Source organism: Camelus ferus, chromosome 5 (genome assembly GCF_009834535.1).
Source record: "Camelus ferus isolate YT-003-E chromosome 5, BCGSAC_Cfer_1.0, whole genome shotgun sequence".
NCBI lineage: Eukaryota > Metazoa > Chordata > Mammalia > Artiodactyla > Camelidae > Camelus > Camelus ferus.
The window spans coordinates 46,601,123-46,625,579 of NC_045700.1; the positions used below are offsets into that span (position 1 = coordinate 46,601,123).

The 24,457-nt window shown below is 40.9% G+C and overlaps 1 protein-coding gene and 1 long non-coding RNA gene across 5 annotated transcripts in view; one reads left to right on the top strand and one right to left on the bottom strand.

The window, feature by feature from the left end:
- MAP3K20 (mitogen-activated protein kinase kinase kinase 20) overlaps nucleotides 1-18,270 on the top strand; it is a 155,767-nt gene extending 137,497 nt beyond the window's left edge. For all 4 annotated transcript variants that reach the window (XM_032479703.1, XM_032479704.1, XM_032479705.1 and 1 more), the window contains exons 17-20: nucleotides 6,584-6,700; nucleotides 11,573-11,647; nucleotides 14,290-14,440; nucleotides 16,897-18,270. In XM_032479703.1, coding sequence (XP_032335594.1) covers nucleotides 6,584-6,700; nucleotides 11,573-11,647; nucleotides 14,290-14,440; nucleotides 16,897-17,597 — 1,044 coding nt within the window. In that variant the 3' untranslated portion in view covers nucleotides 17,598-18,270. The remainder of the gene's footprint in view (nucleotides 1-6,583; nucleotides 6,701-11,572; nucleotides 11,648-14,289; nucleotides 14,441-16,896) is intronic.
- A 5,755-nt stretch (nucleotides 18,271-24,025) lies between these two features.
- LOC116663667 overlaps nucleotides 24,026-24,457 on the bottom strand; it is a 40,259-nt gene continuing 39,827 nt past the window's right edge. The window contains exon 3 of the long non-coding RNA XR_004319941.1: nucleotides 24,026-24,302. This is a non-coding gene — a long non-coding RNA (uncharacterized LOC116663667). The remainder of the gene's footprint in view (nucleotides 24,303-24,457) is intronic.

The following is a 24,457-nucleotide window of genomic DNA, read 5'->3' on the forward strand; positions in this document are numbered from 1 at the left end:
TGTGCACTACATTTTATTGTATGCGAATAATACCTCAATAAAAAATACATTTTAAAAAGTTTAACATCTGTAACCTTCAGGGGGTGGTCATGTATAGGAGTCTGAAAGCCCAATTTGGGGATCTGTTTCCTTCTCAAATGTCCTCAATCATCTTGGCCCAAGATTATTAAAGATTTGCCTATGTTTATGTTTGCAATGAAACTTTGGTAGGGAAAAAAATAATAGAGAGGTTGTTTCTAAGTTGTCCAGAACTTAAAATAATATTTAGAGTGTAATTTTGTGCTCCCTTCAATCACTTTTTCTATTTAGAAGATTTACCTCTATCCTGATTACTTCTTTTTATCTCTTTACTTCTTTCCTTTTTTTTTTTTTTCCTTTTCTTTTTGTGGGAGGGAAAAGAGACGTCTGTGTTTGGCGTCACATGCATTAGCCTGGAACTCCAAAGAATTTTAAACAGTTCACAGAGAATGTAATAGTGATTTCTCACAAAGAGATACTTAATTTAGCATTAACTGAGTGTTGTTTGGGATTTTATCTTCACAGAGTAAGAGTTTCTGTTTTACTTGGCCAGTAAACTTTATTCAGAAAATTTTTTCGCATAATAAGCAATGCTGGAGCAGTTGAGACAGAATGCTTTCTCATCCCCCATTAACCACACACTTGCTCCTAAAATTATCCAGGTATTTCAGCAGCTGCCAAGAAAAGTGGTACATATCCTGGGCCCTTAATACAATTGTCTTTTTTTTTTTCCATCAGTTTCAAATGCAAAAATTCCCCTCTCCCCAGCAGAATCCCTTATATCTCTTGTAGATGTGCATTAAGGGGCAGATAACTGGTTTATGCTATTCAACCCAAGCAGAGAACCTCCCAGGGCCCAGCTTTGCTCCATGTCAGTACCTTTCCCCCATGGATTAGTAATTAGCACTCCCGAGGGATGTGCATCAAGGTACAAACTTGAACAGTAGGAATGTCCTCTTGGGTGGGAATCTAGAGAGGAAATAAAAATCCATGGTAGTCATGACCTGCCCCATGATTTTGCTGGTGCAAACAGATGGGAGAAGGTGGTTTCTGGTTTGGAAAGTGAGTCTTGCCTCACACCAAGCCTAAGCTAGGGCTGGAGGAGAGTGTCTGTGATTCCAGATCCTGGTCAGATCAGTCAAGGAAAGGAGCATGCAGACAGTGGAATGGCACTATATGCACTTTTAACAATGATCTTTCCCAGCAAAAGAGGGGGAAATTGGCTATTTGGGCTCACCAGAGGCTCAGTATTTCCATCTCTGCCATGGAGCCCTACCTATACAAGATAGTTTGGACTACCTGTTGACTTTGGAAGGTAGAACTCCTCTGTACCGTAATTCTTGCTTTCGTTAACCCTTAACAAGGGAAGTTCGGGATTCAGGAAAGAAAGGGGAAACCTGCTCTTTCTCCATAGCACGATAGGCCCCCTGGTTCACTTCTGAACTCCACCACTTACCATCTGTGTGATCTTGGTCAAATTACCTCATCCCTCTGTGCTTCAGTTTCCTCATCCAAGATAGGGCTCTCTGGCTGTCAGTCACATTTCAGAGCCACTGTCCCTCCAGACATCTGCTGATTCTCACTGGTAGTGCCACATCAGAATCTGTTGAAGCAGGAAAGGACAGAGCTGGTACTCTACAATCCATCTAGGTAAGACGATGCAAGTTTATTCCTTCTATTTATTTCATAAGAGCAGCCATCATTATTTTGCCATTTGGCTGTACCATCTTCAACACTGATCAGACCTGATCAACCCTGGCACCAGAGTTATTCAGTGCCCCCTGGATCCCCAAACTCCATCCCAAGTGAGATGCTCTGACTCAGCCTGCCTGCTCTGGCCAGGTCCCTATTCTAGACACTCTTTGAACCTTCTTGCCTGTCAGCGCTCACTTACCTTCTGGCCCTTTCCCTTAGATGGCTGCAAGATGACGGGCTGGCTAATCTGACAACACATTGGAGCTCTGTTGGTGACCAGTGTTGGTAACACTAATAATCACTTTGGGGCTCCTAATTTGGCTCTCGCACAGTGCTGGGTACTTTACTTACATGATCTCATTTAGTCCTAACACAGTGAGCAACCCACTCGTGAATAAAGAACACTGAGACTCAGATTATCTAACTTGGCTAAGGGTGGCCGGGGTTGGGGGCAAGTGGCAAACCTGGGATTCAAGCTCAGGTAGTTGGCCTTTAAACTTGTGATCTTTCACCTCACCCTCCCCACCACATTGCTCCCCCAGTAACGGCTTAATGTATAACCCTTTTTTACATCATTTCCATTTTAATAGGAACCATCAACACCTTAAACTAAAGGAGTGACTAACAGCACCATTGCAGGCTGCCAGGGGTGAGACGGTTTTTGAAAAGGAGTCCTTTGAGGCCCTCACGGGCTCTCTCAGAATATACAGTTGTCTGCTCCTGCTTTCTGCCTGTCAGACTGAGAGTTGTTCACTGACGTCCAAAGTGACTCTTGAATGTTTCCGATTCAAAAATCAATACCCATGTTTCTGTCATTGACATCAAGCCAAAAATCAATAGTTCATCCTGTAAAAGTGAATGGTTTTAAATCAGAGCCCATATTCCCACTCTCTGGTCCCTATCAAGACCGAGAACTGAAAAGCTAGCAATTGTGCTTGTAAAATTCCATATTAGGCTCAGAAATATGTGGAATTGTTTTTAGTGATATTGATGATTTAATTCATCTTATTTGTATGAAAACCTTTCCAAAGATCGATTGGTTAAGAACTCATTACACAGCATCCCACCTACACTTGGGTCCTGTGGAATTCAATTACTTGTTTAAATCCAGGCAGTTGTGGCGAATGCTCATGGATATCTTTGGCTCACTAAGGAACAAAAAAATGTAAGGGATACCTTAAGGGAATCTGAAATTGGAGCAGAATTTAAAGAATTCCCTTACTTTATTTGTAGATTGTTTTTCTTAACTAGACAACAATAAAATCACAGATACCCTGAAAATACCTAGGCGTTACGTCAAGGCCTTGACACATTAAGTCAGTAATTTGGGTGAACGCTGCCTATTCACTATCTCGCCCAGTTTGTAACAGTCAGTATCTGCTTTTTAATGAATGGATAATGCCCCTCTTGTCTTATAACTTCTCTGATTATAGTTTTATTGCTTCTGTAGCTATCTTTTATGGTTCAGGTAAAAGGCTTTCTTTCAGATAAGAGAAAAGAATTTAAAAAAAAAAGGTCTGTAAACCTAAATGTAGATCTTTGTTTCTCTGCATTGCACTTTGGGGAACAAAGAAGTAGTTGCTGTAGGGGAGGACCTGTGGCCACCTGCTTTTTTGATTTTATTAGTGAAATCTTCTCTGGTTTTCCTCCTTCCTGCCCATTGTCCTGGCCTCACTAAAGCATCCAGCGAGTCCATCCCGCCACCTTCCCAACTGCTGTTCCCTATGGGTATCTCCTCCCACTTTGCAGCCAGGCAGCCTTGTGCTAACCTGATCCCCCCTCCACCTCCACCACTTATTGGCCAGGAAACCCTAGAAAAATTGCTTCATCTGTCTCAGCCTCATTTTTCTCACTCACCTGATGGGAAAAGAAAGCGAACTTGCAGGGTCATTATGGATATCAAATAAAGTAGCACAGTGTAGGTACCTGACAACATGCCTCGAGCACCGGAAGCCCCTCCATGGCGTGGGTTCCCTCCCAGCAGCCCCTTGTCCACGCGGAGCTCCCCGGAGCCTGGGCACCGCCAGGTCTGATTTGGGACTGAGGTCATGGAGGCAAAGCAGAGGTGTTCAGACATTAGTACCGTAGTTCAGGGTCTTTTAACTGTGCTTTTGACTAAATTCCCAAATTTGACAGGCAAAAGAAATAGAACTAAGTAAACTCGTCTTTTCTAATGCTTTTTATTCCAGCCACTGCCTTGGGGAGGCTTTTGCTATTTCCAAGAAGAGCAATCATGACTCCAAAGAGTCTTTATCTTGACCAGTGATTTCGGGGCTCCCGTTGCTAGGGTAGCGGTGGCTGCAAAACAAAGAAATACTGAGAGGTTTGTCAATTCTGAGCAACTGGTTTGACTTATGTTAGCCAAGAGCTAGGTTTTCATGTTATTGAATAGACCTTTTCCATCACTAATGGGCTTTCCATCTTGTGAATGTGGTTGGGCCAAGACAGTCCCTCCCCTCAGGCCTGGGCCCTTCTTGGTTCTGCAGTGTGTCTAGAAGCTCTCCTAAAACATCCGGCTCCTCCAGCTTCCTGTTGAAGCCAACAGGTTTTCAACAGCCTCTTTGTTAGCACTCTTCCGTAACAATTTTGTCTGAGCCTGCTCGGGAAAACTTCCAGGTCTACTTGTATGAGAGCACGTTCTAATTTCAGCACATTAGGTGCTCAGAGCATTATCCTCAATCTCCCAGAATCCTTCATTCTTCAAATAACGTAAGAGAGAAGATGAATTTATGATCCAGGGGTCAAATGTGGTGCACAATCATGGATTTTCTTTTTCCTTCTAATTGCCTACACAGTGTATATCCTCCAACATTTTTATCATTAAATTTTTCATACAGCAAAGTTGAAAAAAATTTTATAGGAACTCTCGTTTACCCACCGCCTAGATTCAAGCATTAACATTTTATTCAACTTGCTTTATTACACATCTTTCCATATGTATATATATCCTTTTAGTTGTTCATCAACCCTTATTTTTTGATGCATTTCAAAGTAACTGGCAGATATCAGTACACTCTCTCCTAAATACTTCCATATGCTAGCGTTCAATACGAAATGCACACATCTTAAATGTATACACACATACATTTGCTGAGTTTTAACAAATGCATATACCTATATAACCCAAACCCCGATTAATAGAGTGTCAGTGCCCCCAGCAAACCCCCTCATGCCCCTTCCCAGTCAATCCCTGTCTGAAGCCGCAACCACTTTTCCACAGTAGATTAGTTTTGTCTGTTCTAGAAAGTCATGTTAATGGAATCCTAAGTATGTTTTTTTTTTGTATAAGATTTCACTTACTAGATATACAATTGAATACTACTCAGCCATAAAAAAAAGAATGAAATAAAGTCATTTGCAGCAACATGCGTGGACCTAGAGATTATCATACTAAGTGAAGTTAAGCCAGACAGAGAAAAGACAAATATCATATGATATCACTTATATGTGGAACCTGAAAAAACAACACAAATGAACTTATTTACAAAACAGAAACAGATTCACAGACATAGAAAACAAACTTAACAGTTACCAAAGGAGAAGGAGGGGAAGGGATAAATTAGGAGTTTGGGATTAGCAGATACAAACTACTATATAAAATAAACAAGGTCCTATGATACAGCACAGAGAAGTATATTCAATAACTTGTAATAACCTATAATGAAAAGGAATATATATATAAAGATTTCATTCACTAGAATGCTTTTGTGATTTATCCCTGTTGTTGCATGCATCAATCATTTGTTCCTTTGTATTGCTGGGTAATATTCCATTCCATGCAATTACCACAGTTCATCCATTCTCCCGTTGACAAACACTTTGTTTCCAATTTTTTAGCTACTACGATAAAGCTGCTCACAACAATAAAAGTCTTTTTTGTCTTGAGTAACTACTTAGGAGTAGACTTTCTGGGATAGAATAGGTATAAGTTCAGTTTCACAATAAATTACCAAAACTTTTCCCAAAGTGATTTTGCCATTTACACTCCCACCAACAATCCAGTAGCTCCAAATCACAGCCAACATTTGATGTTATCAGTCTTAGCCATCTGGTGGGTATACAGTGATATCTCATTGTGGTTTTACTTTATATTCCCCTGGTGACTAATGGTGTAGAGCACTTTTTCATTACATTGTGGCTTACTGAAAATTTAATAAATATACCGTCATTAAAAAAAAAAAATCAAGGTTTCTCTTACAAATCAGATATCCAACTTTTCATGACCCAGCAAGCCTAGGCTTATATTCCCACATGGGAAAAATTAACAGAAGCTGAGTGATGGCTGTGCCTTTAGGGCAGTTGCTCCTTAGACCTCCAGAATCCCTAACCCTTCCCATAACCCACCAGTGCTTGGGCCAACTATCAACAGCTATGCAGCCTCACATTTCCTGTTAAGAAGAAAGGGAGCTATTTCTTGAACCTATGTCATTGTCGATACTGGAAAAGTGAAAGGTAGATCCAGAGGGTCTTACATTTAAAAAAAAAAAAAAGTGTGAAGACTGCATTTCTTTGTGTCAGTGGAAAAATATTCCTACAATGTCCAGTATGTAAATTTAACGGGTCTATTTTGAAAGGTTACAATTTAAGGCTCTATAATGAAACTGCCTGGCTTCACTCATTTTTATCTGCCTGGCTCCTTTAGGATGTTGAGTTTGCAACTCCTATAATAGAACACTTAGACTGATAAATGGTATTGCAAGACTGCCCCACCTGGGGGTTATTTAGAGATATAAAGAGATCTAATTTCATGTCCTTAAAAAACACACTCCAATAATACTTCATTTAGAATACTTCATGTGTTACAAAACATTGAGACTAAAAAAAAATTATTTTCCTTTCTCAAATCCTATAATTTTGCTTTTAATTCCAGGATTGTAAGTGGAAAATGTATATGGAGATGGATGGGGATGAAATTGCAATAACCTACATCAAAGATGTGACATTCAACACTAACCTACCTGATGCAGAGATTTTAAAGATGACAAAGGTAGGGTTCTATTTACAGCTTAAAAGCTTTTTTGAATTCACAGATCTCAAACAAAGACATTAAAATACCCCAGCAGTGTACTTTTGTGTTTGTGATGCTCACATGAGCTCAGCCTCAAGCTGGCTGTTGAAAGACACATTTTATTTAGCAGATTGAGATAATAGTTTTTTTTGTTAAAATTCCACTTATGCTGTGTGAACTAAAAAGTACCACAAAGAAGTGTTGTCTAATTTTTTTTAAACTTTCTTCTACATTTCTTTATGTGTATTCTGTCATTGATTAAAGGAAAGAAAATGCTAATAATGAAAATATTTACCTCAAATTCTGGGTCATTTTAAACTTGTAAAAACTTGTCAGGAGAAAGTCTTTCTTGGTTGTGTTCAGTTTCTTGAAGGACTGAGATGAGATTATTTGTGAGGTGCGCATTAAAGTCCTTGTGGCTTCCTTGAGTTCACACCTGTGAATTCCTGGAGTGGCCAGACAGCATCTTACTACTTTGGGGTCAGGGGTTGAGCATGCCCATTAAAACACTGAAGACAGACTTAGAGAAAGCTTAGCTTCTCTTCAAAACAGAAAAGTCAGTTCTGTCCAATTATGCTGAAAAAATGCATTTAAAGACTTCAAATTCAACATCTGTTTATGATAAAAACTCTCCAGAAAGTGGGCATAGAGGGAACATACCTCAACAAAACAAAGGCCATATATGACAAACCCACAGCAATCATCATATTCCATGGTGAAAAGCTGAAAGCATTTCCTCTAAGATCAGGAATCAGACAACGTTGCCCACTCTCACTTTTATTCAACATAGTTTTGGAAGTCCTAGCCACAGCAAGCAGAGAAGAAAAAGTTATAAAAGGAAACCAAACTGGAAAAGAAGTAAAACTGTCACTGTTTGCAGATGACATATTATACATAGAAAATGCTAAAGAGTCTACCAGAAAACCACTAGAGATCACCAATGAATTTGGTAAAGTTGCAAGATACAAAATTAATATACAGAAATCAGTTTCATTTCTATAAACTAACAATGAAATATCAGAAAAAGAAGTTAAGGTAACAATCCCATTTACCATCAAATCAAAAAGAATAAAATACCTAGGAATAAATCTACCCAAGGAGGCAAAAGACCTGTACTCCAAAAACTGTAAGATACTGATGAAGGAAATTGAAGACAACATAAACAAATGGAAACTTCTTGGACTGGAAGAATCAATATTGTTAAAATGGCCATACTACCCAAGGCAATGTACAGATTCGATGCAATCCCTATTAAATTACCAATGACATTTTTCACAGAGCTGGAACAAAAAATGTTAACATTTGTATGGAAGCACAAAAGACCCTGAATAGCTAAAACAATCTTGCAAAAGAATGGAATCATGCTCCCTGACTTCAGACTGTACTACAAGCTACAGTAATCAAAACAGTATGGTACTGGCACAAAAACAGACACATAGATCAATGGAACAGGATAGAAAGTCCAGAAATAAATCCATGCACTTATGGTCAATTAATCTACAACAAAGGAGGCAAGAATACACAATGAAGAAAAGACAGTCTCTTCAACAAATGGTGCTGGGAAAACTGGACAGCTACCTGTAAAAGACAAAATTATAGCATTCTCTAATACCATATACAAAAATAAACTCAAAATGGATTAAAGACCTAAATGTAAGACCAGATACTATAAAACTCCTAGAGGAAAACATAGGCAGAACATTCTGACATAAATCACAGCAACATTTCTTTGGATCCATCTCCTAGAGTAATGGAAACAAAAACAAAAATAAACAAATGGGATCTAATTAAACTTAAAAGCTTTTGCACAGAAAAGGAAACCATAAACAAAATGAAAAGACAACCTACAGAATGGGAGAAAATATTTGCAAATGATGTGACTGACAAGGGGCTAATTTCCAAAATACACAAACTGCTCATACAGCTTAATAAAAAAAAACAAGAACAAAAAACAAGCAACCCAATCAAAAAATGGGCAGAAGACCTAAATAGACATCTCTCCAAAGAAGACATACAGACGGCCAACAGGCACATGAAAAGATGCTCAACATCACTAATTATTAGAGAAATGCAAATCAAAACTACAATGATACCTCACCTCACACCAGTCAGAATGGCCATCATTAAAAAGTCAACAAACGATAAATGCTAGAGAGGATGCGGAGAAAAGGCAACCGTTCTACACTGTTGGTGCAAATGTAAATTGGTGCAGCCACTATGGAAAAAAGTATGGAGGTTCCTTAAAAAACTAAAAATAGATTTGCTGTATGATCCTGGGCATATAGCCAGAGAAAAATATAATTCAAAAAGACACATGCACCCCAATGTTTATAGCAGCACTATTTACAATAGCCAAGACATGGAAACAACCCAAATGTCCATTGGCAGATAACCGGATAAAGAAGATGTGGTATACATACATACATACATACACACACACACACACACACACACACACACACAGGAGTATTACTCAACCGTTAAAAAGAATGAAACAATGCCATCTGCAGCAATGTAGGTGGACCTAAAGATTATCACATTAAGTGAAGTAAGTCAGACAGAGAAAGACAAACATCGTACGATATCACTCATATATGGAATCTGAATAAATGATATAAATCTTATTTACAAACCAAAAATAGACTCATGGACATAGAAAACAAACTATGGTTACCAAAGGGAAAAGGGAAGGGGAGGGATAAATTAGGAATTTGGGATTAACAGATACACATTACAATATATAAAATAGACATCAAGGACCTACTATATAGCACAGGGAACTATACTAAATTTTTTTTTACAGCACAGTGTCTCAGTCTTACATATACATACATATATTCGTTTTCATATTTTTTTCCATTAAGCTCAATTTCTTGTAATAACATATAATGGAAAAGAATCTGAAAAATCTATTTATATGTATGTTTATATATATAACTGAATTGCTTTGGTGTACACATGAATCTAACATTGTACACCAATTGCATGTCAATTTTAAAAAATAAGAATAAATAACAATTTAGCCACTAAAAAATATATATATACTTCAATTGTAGAAGGTCAGCACTCAGGTAAATAACCATGATGTCAATAGGACAGTCACCCTAAACCTCACACAGCCATCAACTCTAGCGCACTATTGACTGTGTATTTGGTTTCAGTGAAGAAACTGGGGCTGGCAGCAAAGAAGAGCCATGGTACAAACACAAGTGGGGAAGTGAAAGTCTTCAAAGCCACAGCATTAAACTTGCAAATGCGTTCCCTTCCCAGGCATAAGGCTGCTCACCGCCCAAGTCCTTCTAATTGACAAGCCTATTCATTAAGTATATTGACACTCATTGTTGGATTGCCCCGAGTAGCTGGAAGTTATGTCAGTGGTGTCATCAACGGTGTTACTTACCCGTAACAGTTGTGATCTACTTTCTTCTTTCCCTTACTCTGTTGGGATGTGCTGAGTTTTGATGTCTTGGAGACTAGACACACTTTCTCTTTCCTCCCCACCTGTGCCATCTCTTGTTGCTGCCAGTTACTTGTGGCTTCAGTGTCACTGAGAAGCAAGATCCAAATCTTTGCCTGCTAACAGAAGGAAGTCACTCGCAGTAAAAAATAACAGGGTGGAGTTATAAAGCTGAATACATGTGTTTTTGTTCTAAGGCCATATGTGCATTCCAGAGGCACCGTATCTTCTGCAAAATCACGCACCAATGTTAACAGAACTTGTAAGAAAATTAAGATTGAAGCAGACCATTCAAAATCTGTAGAACTTTTTAACATCAACAGAAACAATAAAAATTCGTTAAAGAAGGAAAAAAAAAAAAACAGGGAAGATCAGTTCTTGCCACAGGAAAGACTAGAAGTTGCTCTACACCCAGACCAACTTTGTCACAAACTATCCTACCTCCTGTCTGTTCTAAGGGCCCATTTATTCTTCCTAAAGATCATTTACTCTCCCCTGAGAGGCCTACATCCCCTACTTCCCCTTTCTCTATTAAAATGGCATTTAATCCTGAATTCTTTGACTTCCTCATTTTCCCCTGGGTATCTTTCCCCTTCCCCTCATTTTCCCCTCATACCCCCTGGGTATCTCCCATGTATACATGAGTTATATATGTTAATAAACTTGTCTTTGTTTTTCTCTTGTTTAAAAAACATGAAGAGCCCAGTTAAATCTCTTCTGCATTTGCTTTCTGCCTGTCTCGTCTCCTGGCCAGTCCAGTCATTTGCAGCCTTAAACCTGAAATGAAGGGTTGCGGGGGGAGGGAAGAGAGTGGCTATTCACTTCTAATAAAGACCATTTTCATCAAACTTAAAATAGGATCCAAAGCACAGGCTTCTTCATTACTCCTATATTTTAATACAGTGGGGAAACATCTCCGCAGTTTCACTGGCACCCACAGCTGTGCCGGAGAGCCTGACGTAGCCGGAAAGCAGAGCGGTTATTGAAGCCGCTGAACCAGCCACTGCTTGTACCAAAAAAAAAAAAAAAAAAAGGCACTTTGGGTCTTCTTATATTTTTAAGGCTTTCTGCTGAGGCTTCAAAACATTAGCATGAGTTACTTGAGTGATGTATCAGAAAAGAGAAGATGGTAAACAGGTAGTCTTGGTTGTCCACAAACATATGAAAAGATGTCTTATGAAAACCAAAACCCAAAACATCAGACATTACCCTTTTGTGAGTAATTACGTGTGAACCAACATGACTGTCCTCGTAATCTGACATTATGGCTTTCATGGTAACCCAGCCTCAGACCCTCTTTGCCAACTGTGTACAGCAAAGCCGGCCTCAGAAACTGACACCGTAGCAGGGTGGGCTGTGCCACGGCATTACACCATCCCACTTTTGTCTTTCAGCCCCCGTTTGTAATGGAGAAGTGGATGGTAGGAATAATGGAAAATCAGACTGTAGAATGCACTGTCACATACGAGGTAAGTTTGTGGGGGGTGGCTGGTGGCCTCAGCATCAGTTTCCCAGTAGAGATTTATTTGCTCCCCTCAGAGTACTTAAAAGTTATTGGAAAAGAAACTATTTAATCAACATGAATATGGGAAGATCAATGTAATTACTCTAACAGAGTGTTGGGAAGGAATGAGAACAGGATACACCTACCTGGAGACTGAGGGAGTAATTCATTCATTCATCACCTAGCGATTGAGCCCCCTCTACACACCACTGTACGTACGCATGTGTGAGGTACCCGGGACACCGAACAGTGACCAGCCAAACAGAGTGTTGCCGTCTTGATGCTTAGAGTTTAAGGGTGAGGGTAGATCAGTGATTCTTTTTTGGGGGGCAGGGGTAATTGGGTTTATTTATGTTTTTTTAAATGGAGGTACTGGGGATTGAACCCAGGACCTCGTGCATGCTAAGCACGCGCTCTACTACCGAGCTACACCCCCACCCCCAGATCAGTGATTCTTCACAAGGACAGAGTACAACTTCTGCTACCACCTGGGGGTAAGGAGAGGATGATCTATCAAAGCCAAATTCCATGTATTTTGTATATGGACAAAGGAAAAAGTTATACTTTAGAAAAATGTGCTATTAAAGTTAAAATTCAGACATTTAACAAATACCTGCCCAAGGGTGCTATTCTGTGATTAGGATAGACTAAATCTATACCTTCTCAAGGAGGCTTATACTCCAGTGGAGGGGGGGTATAGATAATAAATAGGTAACAAATAAATAGGTAACGTCAGAGAGTGATAACCAGAAAATAGTGAGACGTGGGGCATTAGATTGGGTGGTCAGGGAAGGCCCCTTCTCTGAGGGGGAGGCGGCAAGAAACAGCAGAAGAAAGGCCAGTGCAAGTTCCTGAGGCACAGCGGGCGGGACAAAGTTGGCAGGGTGGGCAGGGCCCATCACAGAGCCAGGGATGGGGCTGGGGCCCCGCAAGGAGTTTGGATTTACTGTAAGCACCGTGGGAAGCCAATGGGTGTTTGAAGCAGTCTACTGCTTAGAAAGATCTACTGTTTTAAAAATCAGCAAGAAATCTCATGGGTGGGCATCTGCTTCACAAAATAGTGAAACCCTGAAGGATGGGGCTGGAAGGACACAGGTGTCGCACAGTCTCGGCACACTTGGAGATATTAATGTGCACCCACCGTCAATAAGACATGCACTTCATTTGTTCATTCACTTATTCATTCAAAAAACATTTAGTCAGGATCTACCATGACCTAAGCACAAGACCACCTTAAACCTGTGTTAGCTCATTAACTTTGTGCAAATACTCAAAGATAAGGGAGCACCGTTTTCACTTGGTAGCTAGGCAAAACGGAGAGATGGAAGGGAGTCCCAGAGTTTAGGCTGTCAAGACAGAGTCGGTGGAATCACACCAAGGTCCCCTGACTGTGAATACAGTTTCCGCTCTTCTTCAGCTGCCCTAGCTCTTCCTTTCCCAGCAGCAAGGTGAAGGAAGTCAGCCACAAACTGGACTTCATGCACTGCTGCATTGGGATGGGCTTCTGAGCTGCCTAGGGTTCAGCACCTTAACATTAACATTAGCAATCCAAACCCTGGCCAGTCCCCTTACCCAGGGCAGCGCGATGCTGGAAGCCAGTTAGGATGAATAGCAGTGAGTTATCCTCACCAGCCAGGCTGCGCTGTTCGTCCGGGATGAGGCACCTGGGAAGCAGCATTCTTTGTCAAGGTGTTGCTTGCAGGGCACTGAACCTAAGAAGTTAATTGGTATTGGAATCTGGACTGTTCTGGAGCCTGCTGACCAGTCCCCAGTTCCAAGGAAAAGCCTTCTTTTCAGTAACTGGACGGTCACATAGTCAGTGTTCACCTCTGCCTACCTTTGGGCTGGAGACACACCACTCCACGTCCTTCCTTCTCTTGCTCTCTCCCCTGCCTTTCCCGCCTCCTCCTCAGACTCCATGATGATTTGCTATGCTACTTGTGTCCCACTTCAGGGTTGTGTTTGTTGTTGTTGTTTTGTTTATTGTCATAAACTTATCAAATCCTGAGAGGCTCTTCAATCTAATCTGATTTGTGTCACCTAGTGATGGGGGGGGTCATAGGACAAGGAAAGTGGTGTGTCTCGATCTAGTGTCCTCCTTGTTCTAATCCTTATTCTTAACGCTCTCCTGCCTCACTTTGGCATCTGTTACCCCGCGCCCTCCATGGGGGTAATAGTCCCGCCAGCCTACCTACTCTCACCCCATCACCCAGGTGATCACAGGCAGTCTTGGGCAAAATAGTGGCCAGATTTTTGTTTATTCAACAAAATATCTGTTTTCAACTTCTGTAAGCAAAAGCCAAGTTGTTTTTCATTATTTATTAAACAAAGAGGTAATTTGAGACTTGCCAACTATAATAAATTCTGGGAATAAATAAAAACTACCTTTTTAACTACTATAATCCACTAAGCAATAAAGCGGTTAAAATTTTTCTTCTAATCAGGTTACATGTTGAGGCAAACCGTGCAAATATCTTACCTAGCGCATTATGATAGTGTTCTAAGGAGTTACACTGAAGGGATAGGATAACCTGATTTTCCTTCCTTTCCTTCCTATTTTATAAGCATGTGGATGTCTGGTTGTGTGTGTGTTTTGTTTTTAAACAGAGCGATGTGAGAGCTCCAAAAAGCACGAAACACATCCATTTGATTCAGTGGAGTAGAACGAAACCTCAGGATGAAGTGAAAGCCGTCCAGCTTGCCATTCAGACGTTATTCCCCAGCTCAGACGGCAACCCTGGGAGCAGGTCTGACTCAGGTAAGTCAGCCGTGCACCAGACGGCTTCCAAAGCCGAGAAGTCAGATTCTCACACCAGGGTAAGTGTCAGTCTGTGAACTGATACAATACTTCCTTTTTCTATTTGCAGACTATTGGCTTCATAAACAGATTATATGGAAAGGAGTATTTATGGGCTTATGAGTAAGAGCATGTTATAACAAAGTTCAATCTTTGGATAACTATCATAGAAGATGAAAATTAATGTTCTTTATGTTATATTGGTAAATAAAAATATGCATGTATATTTATACACATGATATAGATTTAGTGTCCAAAATTGTAGCTAAAGATAAGAATCACCTTCCACGTCCAACAAACATTCCCATGAAATCACTGCGATCGCTATTGCTGGGGCAGCCTCTTGAGTCCTGTGCACCACAGATCCATCAAAGAGTAAGAAGGCAAGGGGAGGGTATAGCTCAGTGGTAAAGTGTGTGCTTAGCATACTCAAGGTCGTGGATTCAATCCCCAGTACCTCCATTTATAAATAAATAAATAAACCTAATTAGCACCCCCCCCACCGCCCCAAACAAAATAAAGAAGAAAGATAGGGGAGAGGAGGGAGGGGGAAAATAAAGGTAAAAGAGGAAGGGAGGAAAGAGAAACACATCTGCTAATCAGACCAGAAATACATGTTCTATGATCAGTGCCTTTTTCTCCCCCAATAAGAAAATACACTTGAGAAGCCCTGTGAGAAGGTTCTTTGGTGGCATGGAAACCAAGTGCCCCGCTCGCTAGTGTCACCAGTTGTGAGAGCCTCGCTCTGTGTCTTCACCTTAAGGACTGGCTTGCCAAGCAGCCTAGGTGTTTTTAAATGCCCACCAACCAAGGGCCCCCAGATCCTGGACAGTACTCTAAAACTACCAGCATTTGGTTTTTGACAGCATGCTGGTCAACACAGTTGATTTGGTTATTTTCTTTCTTATTCTCAAGTTCTTAAACCACAGATTTTAACTATAATGAAATGTATTGTCTTCCATAACAAGAAGTCCAAAGGTAAGCTGGGCTCCAGGTGCAGTAGGATAAACCGCTCAGCCACGTTAAGGATGCGAAGTGAGCCTTTCCTTCTTTCCACTTTGCCATCCTTAACGTGTTGCCTTTGCCCTCAGCCTAGCTCCGCTCGTGTCCACAATCATCACGTAAAGATAGGATAACGCCCACAGGAAACAGGAGGTCACTCATGTGCAGGAGTGAGAAAGACTTGCTTAGAAACACCCTGCAGACTACCTTTCAGGTCACTTTGGCCAGAGCTGAGCGACTTGTCCAGTCCTAAACACAACATCGCTATACCTGGCTTAGACCATCAGAGTCTGCCTTAGAGCCAGAATGTGGTCAGCTTCCCCGAGGCCCATGGCCTCATAGAGGGGTTGGACACTAAACAGAATCGAGGTTCTGTTGGGGGCTAAGATTTCAGAGAAGTCAAAGTGAAGGAAAGAGGGCATAGTGATGGCTGAATGAAGCCTGTGAGGAACGTCTGAACCCAGGAGGTCACCTGTATCTGGACGAGTCACTCACCTGAGAGGCATGGGTCAACTGGGCAGAGCAGTGAGGGAGGTGAGCATGCTCTGTCTCTCCCCCGAAGCTTCACCTGCACAAGCAGGGTGGGAGTAGCTCCAGGAAGACTCTGGGGAACTGGAGAATGTGGGCGATTCAGGCCCTGGGGGAGACAGAGAGGATCCTAGGTGTGAGGAACTTGCCTACTCATTGAAATATAGCTTCCTAAATGGCTCGTTAATTAACCATTTTATTTTACCATAATTTCTTCCTGTTCGCCATCAAGCTTTATTTTTTTCAATGCAGAAAACATTTCTTATTCTTGAACTTCAGGAATCTCTCCTCTGGAGAGATGAACTGTCTTTCTCCCAATCTCTAAGCTGTCTCAGCCATTAGAACCCAATTTCTTTCATCTGCAGTTAGGGTTCTTGAGGATTTAAAAGTGCTGGTTGGTGAAAAAAAAAAAAGCTTTTTGTTTACTAAACATGCCTCTGCCATCTAAACACACTTAAAGATCAATTTCTAGAAGCAATGACATGGCTAAGTGGAAAGAAGATGGAATTTTGATGCAGAAGGACCTGGGATTATTAACTGAGTGACATGGGTCCAATTACTTGATCTCTCAAGCTTGGTTCTCCTCATTTATAGAATGGTATTAGTACTGACCTGAGAAGATTTTTGGAGGATTACATGAGATACCGTAAGGAAACCCTTTGGAACAGTGTCTCCATATAGCATAAATTCAGTAAGTGTAAGTGCCCGTATTTTTTAGGAATTATTTATAATAATAAAGGAAATGTCCTTACACTGAGCCTAGAATTCCTATGAATGGTAAAGCTTAGAGCTTCCCAAACAGGCTGAATTATCCTGAGACAGGCTTATGAATTAGGCATGCAGCTTTACTGTGGCTTCAAAGATGCTCATTTCCATTTCTTCTGCAGGTGCTGATTGCCAGTGGTTAGATACCCTCAGGATGCGGCAGATTGCATCCAACACTTCTTTACAGCGCTCCCAGAGCAACCCCATCCTCGGGTCACAATTCTTCCCCTACTTCAATGACCAGGACTCCTACGCTGCTGCTGTGAGGCGGACCCAGGTGCCCATTAAGTATCAACAGATTACACCTGTAAACCAGTCCAGAAGCTCCTCTCCTACTCAGTATGGACTGACCAAAAACTTTTCTTCTCTGCATCTCAACTCCAGGGATAGTGGCTTTTCCAGTCTTAATACTGCCAACTCTTTAGAGAGGGGTCGATACTCAGGTAGAAGCAGGAACAAATACGATCGTGGTAGCCTATCACTCAATTCTTCTCCCAGAGGAAGATACAGTGGGAAAAGTCAGCCTTCCACACCTTCAAGAGAAAGATACTCTGGAAAATTCTCCAGGGTTTCTCAGTCAGCCCTCAATGCTCACCAGTCACCTGACTTGAAGAGAAGCCCAAATGACCCCCATCAGCCCAGGACCATCCCAGGGATGCCTCTGTGCACTGACACGAACTCAAGAGCCGGGGAAGAGGAGGGCAAGGTCAGCGAAGGGGGATGGACAAAGGTGGAATACCGGAAGAAGCCCCACAGGCCCTCCCCTGCCAAGACCACCAGAGAGAGGCCCAGAGGAAACTACCGTGGAAAGAGAAACTTTTGATGATTTGAGCTAGTTGAGTTTTTCTTAGCAGGGTTTTTCTTAATGTAATAGAATTTGACAACGTGATGCCTTCCGGTAGAATTAACCAAAAGACGACGTTTCCATTTTTTGGATTTGGGAAATACCTTCTAAGTGAGACTATAGCCAAAACAGACCCAAAGTGATGGATGTGGGTCGTCCAGTGTAGGGAACTAGATTTAAACATAACTCTATGTATTCTTTGCCCTGAGTTAACACCTTTAGAGGAGGGACTATACCATCTTATTACCCTAACCGCTGCCGTTTTGGTTAGAAGAGGGTAAGGTTAAATGGAGAAACTTGTCTTAAATGGGGCACTCATCTTAGGTACAAAATTTAAGGGGGAACCAAAAAGCTCATTAATCAAGATAAATACTATTCTCATGCAATATTTACATACATGAAAATCAATGCAAAAATTTGTGATAAAGAAAAAATTGAAATTCTAGATAAAGACAAGGTCAGTATTACTGATTTTTCCTTTTGTCTAAGGCTCCAGTATGGCTTGGCAATGCACTGTTACTGATCCTGTCTGTATTTAAATTTTTGATATTTTGTTCATCATGAATTTTTTGCATTAATTTTCTCTTTTAAAAATACTGCCTTGGGGGAGGGTATAGCTCAGTGGTAGAGTGTGTGCTTAGCATGCACAAGGTCCTGGGTTCAATCCCCAGTACCTCCACTAAAAAATAAAGTAAAAAATTAATTTAAAAATACATAAAGAAACCTAATCCCCCCCCCAAAAAAAACCCAAAACAAAAACAAACAAAAAAATACTGCCTTAGAATATCATTTGTCTTGATTACTGAGGCAGAGGTTTGTTTTTTTTTTTTTAATGCCTCCTCAAATTTTGTGGCCAAGGCAAGTGCCTCACTTGCCTTAGCCAATCTCCACACTGCTGGTTATTATTTATTTTAGTAAGATATTTGGGTTTTTATAACCATCAGAGCTGAACTGATTTGGCTCTTCATTTCTAGGCAATAAAAAAGTTACTGAACTTAATATTGATTGTGATATATATCCCATTCATTAAGACTCATCAGAAACCAAAACCCAAGCTACCTAGCAGATTTGTAGTTCTTTCTTTCCCAATACTCCCACAGACTGCCCTCGAATATTAATTTTCTACATTTTACCAAAGGAGGAGCTAAGAGGGGGAGACAACAATCTATAAAGTCCTCTTGGGCTGTCAGAACTCTAAAGTCTAAAAGAAAACAGAACAGGGTAATAACGTCACAAGCTAAAAGCCAGAGAAATTTAAAATTACCAACATCCTTGTTAGAGCAAGACAGTAAATACCATCCTTGCAGCCAAAGCTCTAAGCAGCTGGGCGGGTAAAGAGGTGCATGGTGTGGGTGGGAGGAAACTGCCTGCAGTTTAGGACAGGAATTGTGGGAGCCAGCTTGGGAAATTCTTGTATTTTACAAGTCAAAAAGTCAGGTGGCAACAAACTTATATGTCAAATGAATAAATGTTACTTTCAATATATTCCAAGATTCTGTTCAACATTCACTAGCCCTGAACATCAAGTGTCCTCTGCCCTGCATAGGATTCTCAGTGCTCTGCAGAAACCCACATGACACACTGATAATTCTGTGGGGTTGAGTTCTCTTTTAATAGAAACCCGTCATCAAGTCATCAAGTACGTGTGTATATTCCCAGAGTAGCTGCCCTGCTCTATTACAGTGCCTGGGGCCTGGTGGGGAAAACTGTATCTGTATATCATTAAAGTCAAGGTTATAGGAAATGACCTTTACTTGCAAAAGAAACTGTGACCCAAACGTCAATCCAACCACTCAACTGTATAACTCTTATTGTCTGCCATCTGCATTTACAAGCAGAAGAGATGGGAAATGGTGACATCAGACAGCGAGGTCCTCTTTTCTGCCATGGATAACCAGCTTCTAAGGTTTTAAGCTCCACTGTGATCCATTCTCACAAAGCTTATATCAACCATAGTCCGTTTTCAATTTTTTTTTCCGCTTTGTCCTTTGTTCATGGTTAAATTTTTTAAAAAGTGGGCTAATACAAAGTATGCTATCTTAATAGCATGCTGCTTCCAAATAAGCAACAAAATATTTTCTCTGATTAGAATTTTTGGATAAGTAGCTAAGCAGAGTCATAACTGAGTCACTCTGATGGGAACACAAAGTATGGCTTTCATTATTAAACAAAATATGCATTCTAGGGAATTATTTAAGACTCTAGTTTAAAAGGTGTTGTGCCAATGATGGCTCATCTCATGCTGTTTCCCCTCTTCTTGCTTTCCTGGGCTAGCGATTAGAGAATGCAAGTTGGTAGTAAAATGACTTAATGACCTCATTCCTAGCCAGTGTCGTAGCTGCTCACAAAGAGGTTATTGCAACAGTGCACAAAACTGACCACTTTATAATATCTCATGAAAAAACACTTGTCACATCAATGCTCCCAGTCAAAACAAAAATAAGAACATCTAGAGTCTGCTTCTTGTCTATAAAGAAATAATATAAGAGTTATATTAAAAAAGATAAGATGTTATCTTTTTTTTTTTTTTTTTGATGCTTATTCAAAAATTGCTTACCAGGCTGAAAGATGAATGTAAGTCAAGGACAGAGCAAGGATTAACAGGATTTTTTTTTTCTATCAAGTTAAATCAGTTGCGAGAGGCTGAGATAATGCCAAAACAAACAAACAAAAAACACAAACAAATAACCCACCACGGATATTTAAGAGAAAAAAATTATGGTAGAAACAAATTAAGAAAGTATATCTTGAGTTGGGTACCTCTAAGTGTGCGGATAGGGTAGACCATCAGCAGGCTTCCAGTCAAATCTGGAACAGCTAAATCTATACCGATTGCTACCAAAGAGGCAGTCGTTACTCCAGGCATGGCCCAGATGAAGCAGGATGTTTTCCTCTTTGCACAGTCACTAGATGAGCAGCAATTCTATAGAACTAACCTGAATAACTGAATAGTCCCAAATATGTAAAGGAGAACAGGAGATTATTTATCAAGGATACTTTAGAAATGAATATAACCTGGAGATTGTTTTCAACCAAGTCAAGAGTATAGTTCATAAAAATAATAAAAATCAAACTGCAGTGTTTAAAAGTATCCACAGTAAAATTTAGAACAGTAAAATCTGACCTGGGATAATTGGATTAAGAAACAATAGCCACAAAAGAAGACTCACAGCAGCACAAATGGCAACTGGTAAAATTTGGTATGAACAACAGAAAAATTGGTGTATAAAGTCTTCATTGTAAAATTTACATTGGAAAGAACTGATCCCATGGGGGGGATAAATCAGTACAAAAAAAAAACTTAATAGAAAAATGGGAAATGATTTTATTATGTTAGATAGAATGTCAGGGAATTAAGTTGATATAATGACATTCTTTCTTGATAAAAACATTTCTCAGTAGTTATATAGTTCTGATTACAGTATTTTATCCATCAAAAAAGAGTCAAAATGTCATAGGTTCAAAATATCCTGGACATAGCTCAGAGCACTCTGACTTAACTGCAACTGTTCCAGTTTGGAAATACCAAATATTTTATAAGCCTTCTAAGTATCTTCTCTATAACCTATCATTTCACCTCAGCATGCTGGTACAGATACGGCATGCTTCTGAAACTCTGGCTCTCAGAAGCAGCTCAGTTACAAGATGCCATAATTTGCTTGTGCCAACGTGTTCAGGATGCAACATCATTGAAGTTTTAAATCTGAGGCACTACAGTTAAGAGGCTTATAAAATCTCCTGCCGTCCCTGGATTTGAGAAGCTGCAGTTAAGCCAGGATGGCCTGGGGAAGTCAGAGCATAAAACCTGGACCCAGCTCAGCCTATTTGCTGCTACTGGAACTGGTTGATGAGATTGCAGAGGTGGGCAAAAATGCCAGATCCACGGTCAAATCATCCAGGCTTTAGCGTAGCAGGCACCCATGACTTCTCACCCAATTGCCCTTCCCCTTTGACTGACTGGCTGGCCAAGTAATGCATGAGCAAATCAAGACAGTTAAAGAATGAAGAAGACTCGTGACCCCATAGTTCATTCAGATTTGATTTACTCTCCATAACCCATGTTCCATTTATTCAGTTCTCCCAAAGATATTCCTTCCCACCATCTAGATGAATCTCGTCCAGCCCTCAAGGTTCCAGCTGGCATCCTGCTTCCCGAAGCCCTCCCTCCACAGTTCCAGCCACTTTACCTGTTCTGGGCTCCTCTTGGAGGCCTTTTTCACCTACTCCCTTGCCCCTACTTAACCCTGGCGTTCCCACTCCCCTGAAGTGCTTGGTGAGAACACTGCAGTGCTGCCCAAGAACTTGACCAGAGGGAAATATAACTAACCTCCAAGAATTCATCAGTGGAATGGCCCCCAAACACTGCCATGCCTCCCAGGCCTGAAAAACGTTTATAAATCAGACCGGAGGCATGAAGCAATCCAAAGAGAGCATGAGTCTTCTAGAGGCGGTGGAAGGGTTAAGGGGTGGGTTTGGGGACTTGGAATCTGAAATAAGGTGATCAGACTTGGAATCTGAAATAAGGTGATCCACAGAGGAAAAGGTTAGCTGTACTGTCCACATGGGCCTTCACACAGGGCACCATCTGCCCATCACTCGTGGAGATCAGTGAGCAGGACAGTACTGTCCAGCAGAGCCCCTCCCAAACTGATGTGAGAGTCTGCTCAGCTAGGGAATTATAAACTTGTGGAGACAGCCGTATGATCTGGCTCCTGCCTACCTTTTCTGCGTCACTGTTTGCCTCTCCCCCCAGCAATCAAGATGAATTGCTTCATGTTTTCTCTTGTCTTCAAAACTTTTACTCCCTCCATCCAGCTTCCCCTGCATTGCCTGGCTATGCCATCCTTCAGCTCCCTGCTACCTCCAGCTCTCACTACCTCCAGGAAACCCTCCCTGATCCCCTGGCCTGGGTCAGGCCTTTCCCCATGGGTCCACATAGAACCATTTGGTTAATCACATGTATCCTCCTTTGTTAAGGTTGCCCCAAAACATGCTTGTCTGTATTCCTCACTAGACTGTCAGCTCTATGAAGGCAGGGACTGAGCCTGTCTTGATTATCAGTGTATCTCCAAAACATAGTTGGTACTCAATCTGTCTGCTGAATGAATGCATTAATTATCTTATTAATCAGGCTAACAAGCCATCAAATCATCTAAATTCTTGTTCTAATCCCATGTTCATTAAGTGATCTTAACAGGAGTCTCCAATACATGTTAGAGTGAAATTTCCAGTGTTGAAATAATTGCCATTCTGATTTTATACATCAGTCTCTTGTGAGCTTTGCCAATGTGAGCTGGCACCTGAAAACAACTCTGAGACACTGATTAAATTTAGGGGCTTATCAATGAGAGCAGATTCTGGGTGTGCCAACTCCCCCAAGGGAAAGGCCATGCTGTTTTTCCCAAGAAGTAGCCTCTGGTATCACAGTGATCCGTGCTCATTTTCCATTATGCATACCTAATATGGCACTGTAAACACAGGACCTCAATAAATGCTTATCACAGAAATGAAAAGAATAGAAATATATTATGTATATTCAAGAAATTCACACATATTGTGCTCTTAGACGTTTATAGAATCTCACTACATGGTTTTCCTTTCCAGAAACACAAAGTTTGGTTTGTTTTTTTTTTTTAAGGAATACCAATTGTTCCTAATCCTAGTCCCCTCTACAGTCCTGCTATGACTGCTTCTAAAAGTACATAAAGTTCTACTGAAAGTCTGACCTGGCAGTTTTTCTTTCTTGTACCCGCAGGCACCAGGCACACTCCTGATGCCAGATGCTGCTATTCTGACTGACTGGGGGAGGCTTAACCACAGTCCAGGGACAATTCAAGATTTGTCAGCTGGTTGGGGCTCAAGATGTCCACACTGGCTCCTTTACTGTGTGTAAGCGATTTAATTTTGTGCCTAATTTTCATTTGCAGGGTACTGTATGCCTGCATCTGCTATGTTAAAGCACTCATTAGCATTTAAAGGGGGAGCTGATGGTATTGATCATTCTTAGTAAAACCAAAAACAATCATGCAGCAGTAACTGATGAGCATTCTCTTTGGCCACTTAAGTCACAACAAAGTTTATGTACTCAAAACGCTGGCAGAGACAGAAAAGGTAATATTAAAGCAGGGATATCAAAGTGGCATCCGTTATAAGCATTTATGATTTGCTACCATCCACCTCACTCCCAGCTTTCCAGAGTATGAGCTTCTTGAAGATAAGGAAAACTTTTCCCTGAATTTCTACTACCTGGTACAGTGTCTGGCACAGAATAGTTTCTCGATAAATTTTTCTGATGAGTGAAGAAGGAATGAAGGTGAGTAACCAGTGCGTGTTATAGAAATACTACAAAAACAATTGTTCTTCTTCTAGACATTCTAACAGCTATGTGCTGCCGTGTAACAAATCGCTCCCAAACTTAGTGGCTTAAAATAAGAATAAACATTTGTTATTCTCACCTAGTTCAGGAATTCAGGAATGATGTAGCTGGCTGGGTTCTGGCTTGGGTTTCTGATGAAGTGTCAGTCAAGATGTTCACTGGAGCCGCATCCACCTGAAGGCTTGACTGGGGCTGGAGAGTCTGCTTCCAAGATGGTTCTCTCACATGGAGCTGGTTGTTGGCAGGGGGTCTCATTTGCTCCTCATGTGGGTCTTTCCATTTGCTTAAGTATCTTCATGATGTAGTGGCTGGATTCCCCCAGACAGAGAAATCCCAGAGGGTAAGGAGAAAGCCAGGGTGACTTTTATGACCCAGCCTAGGTTATACCCAGTCACTTCCTGTAACATCCTGTTATTTGCACAGGTCAGCCCTATTCCATATGGGGGTGAGAACCACAGGGCCA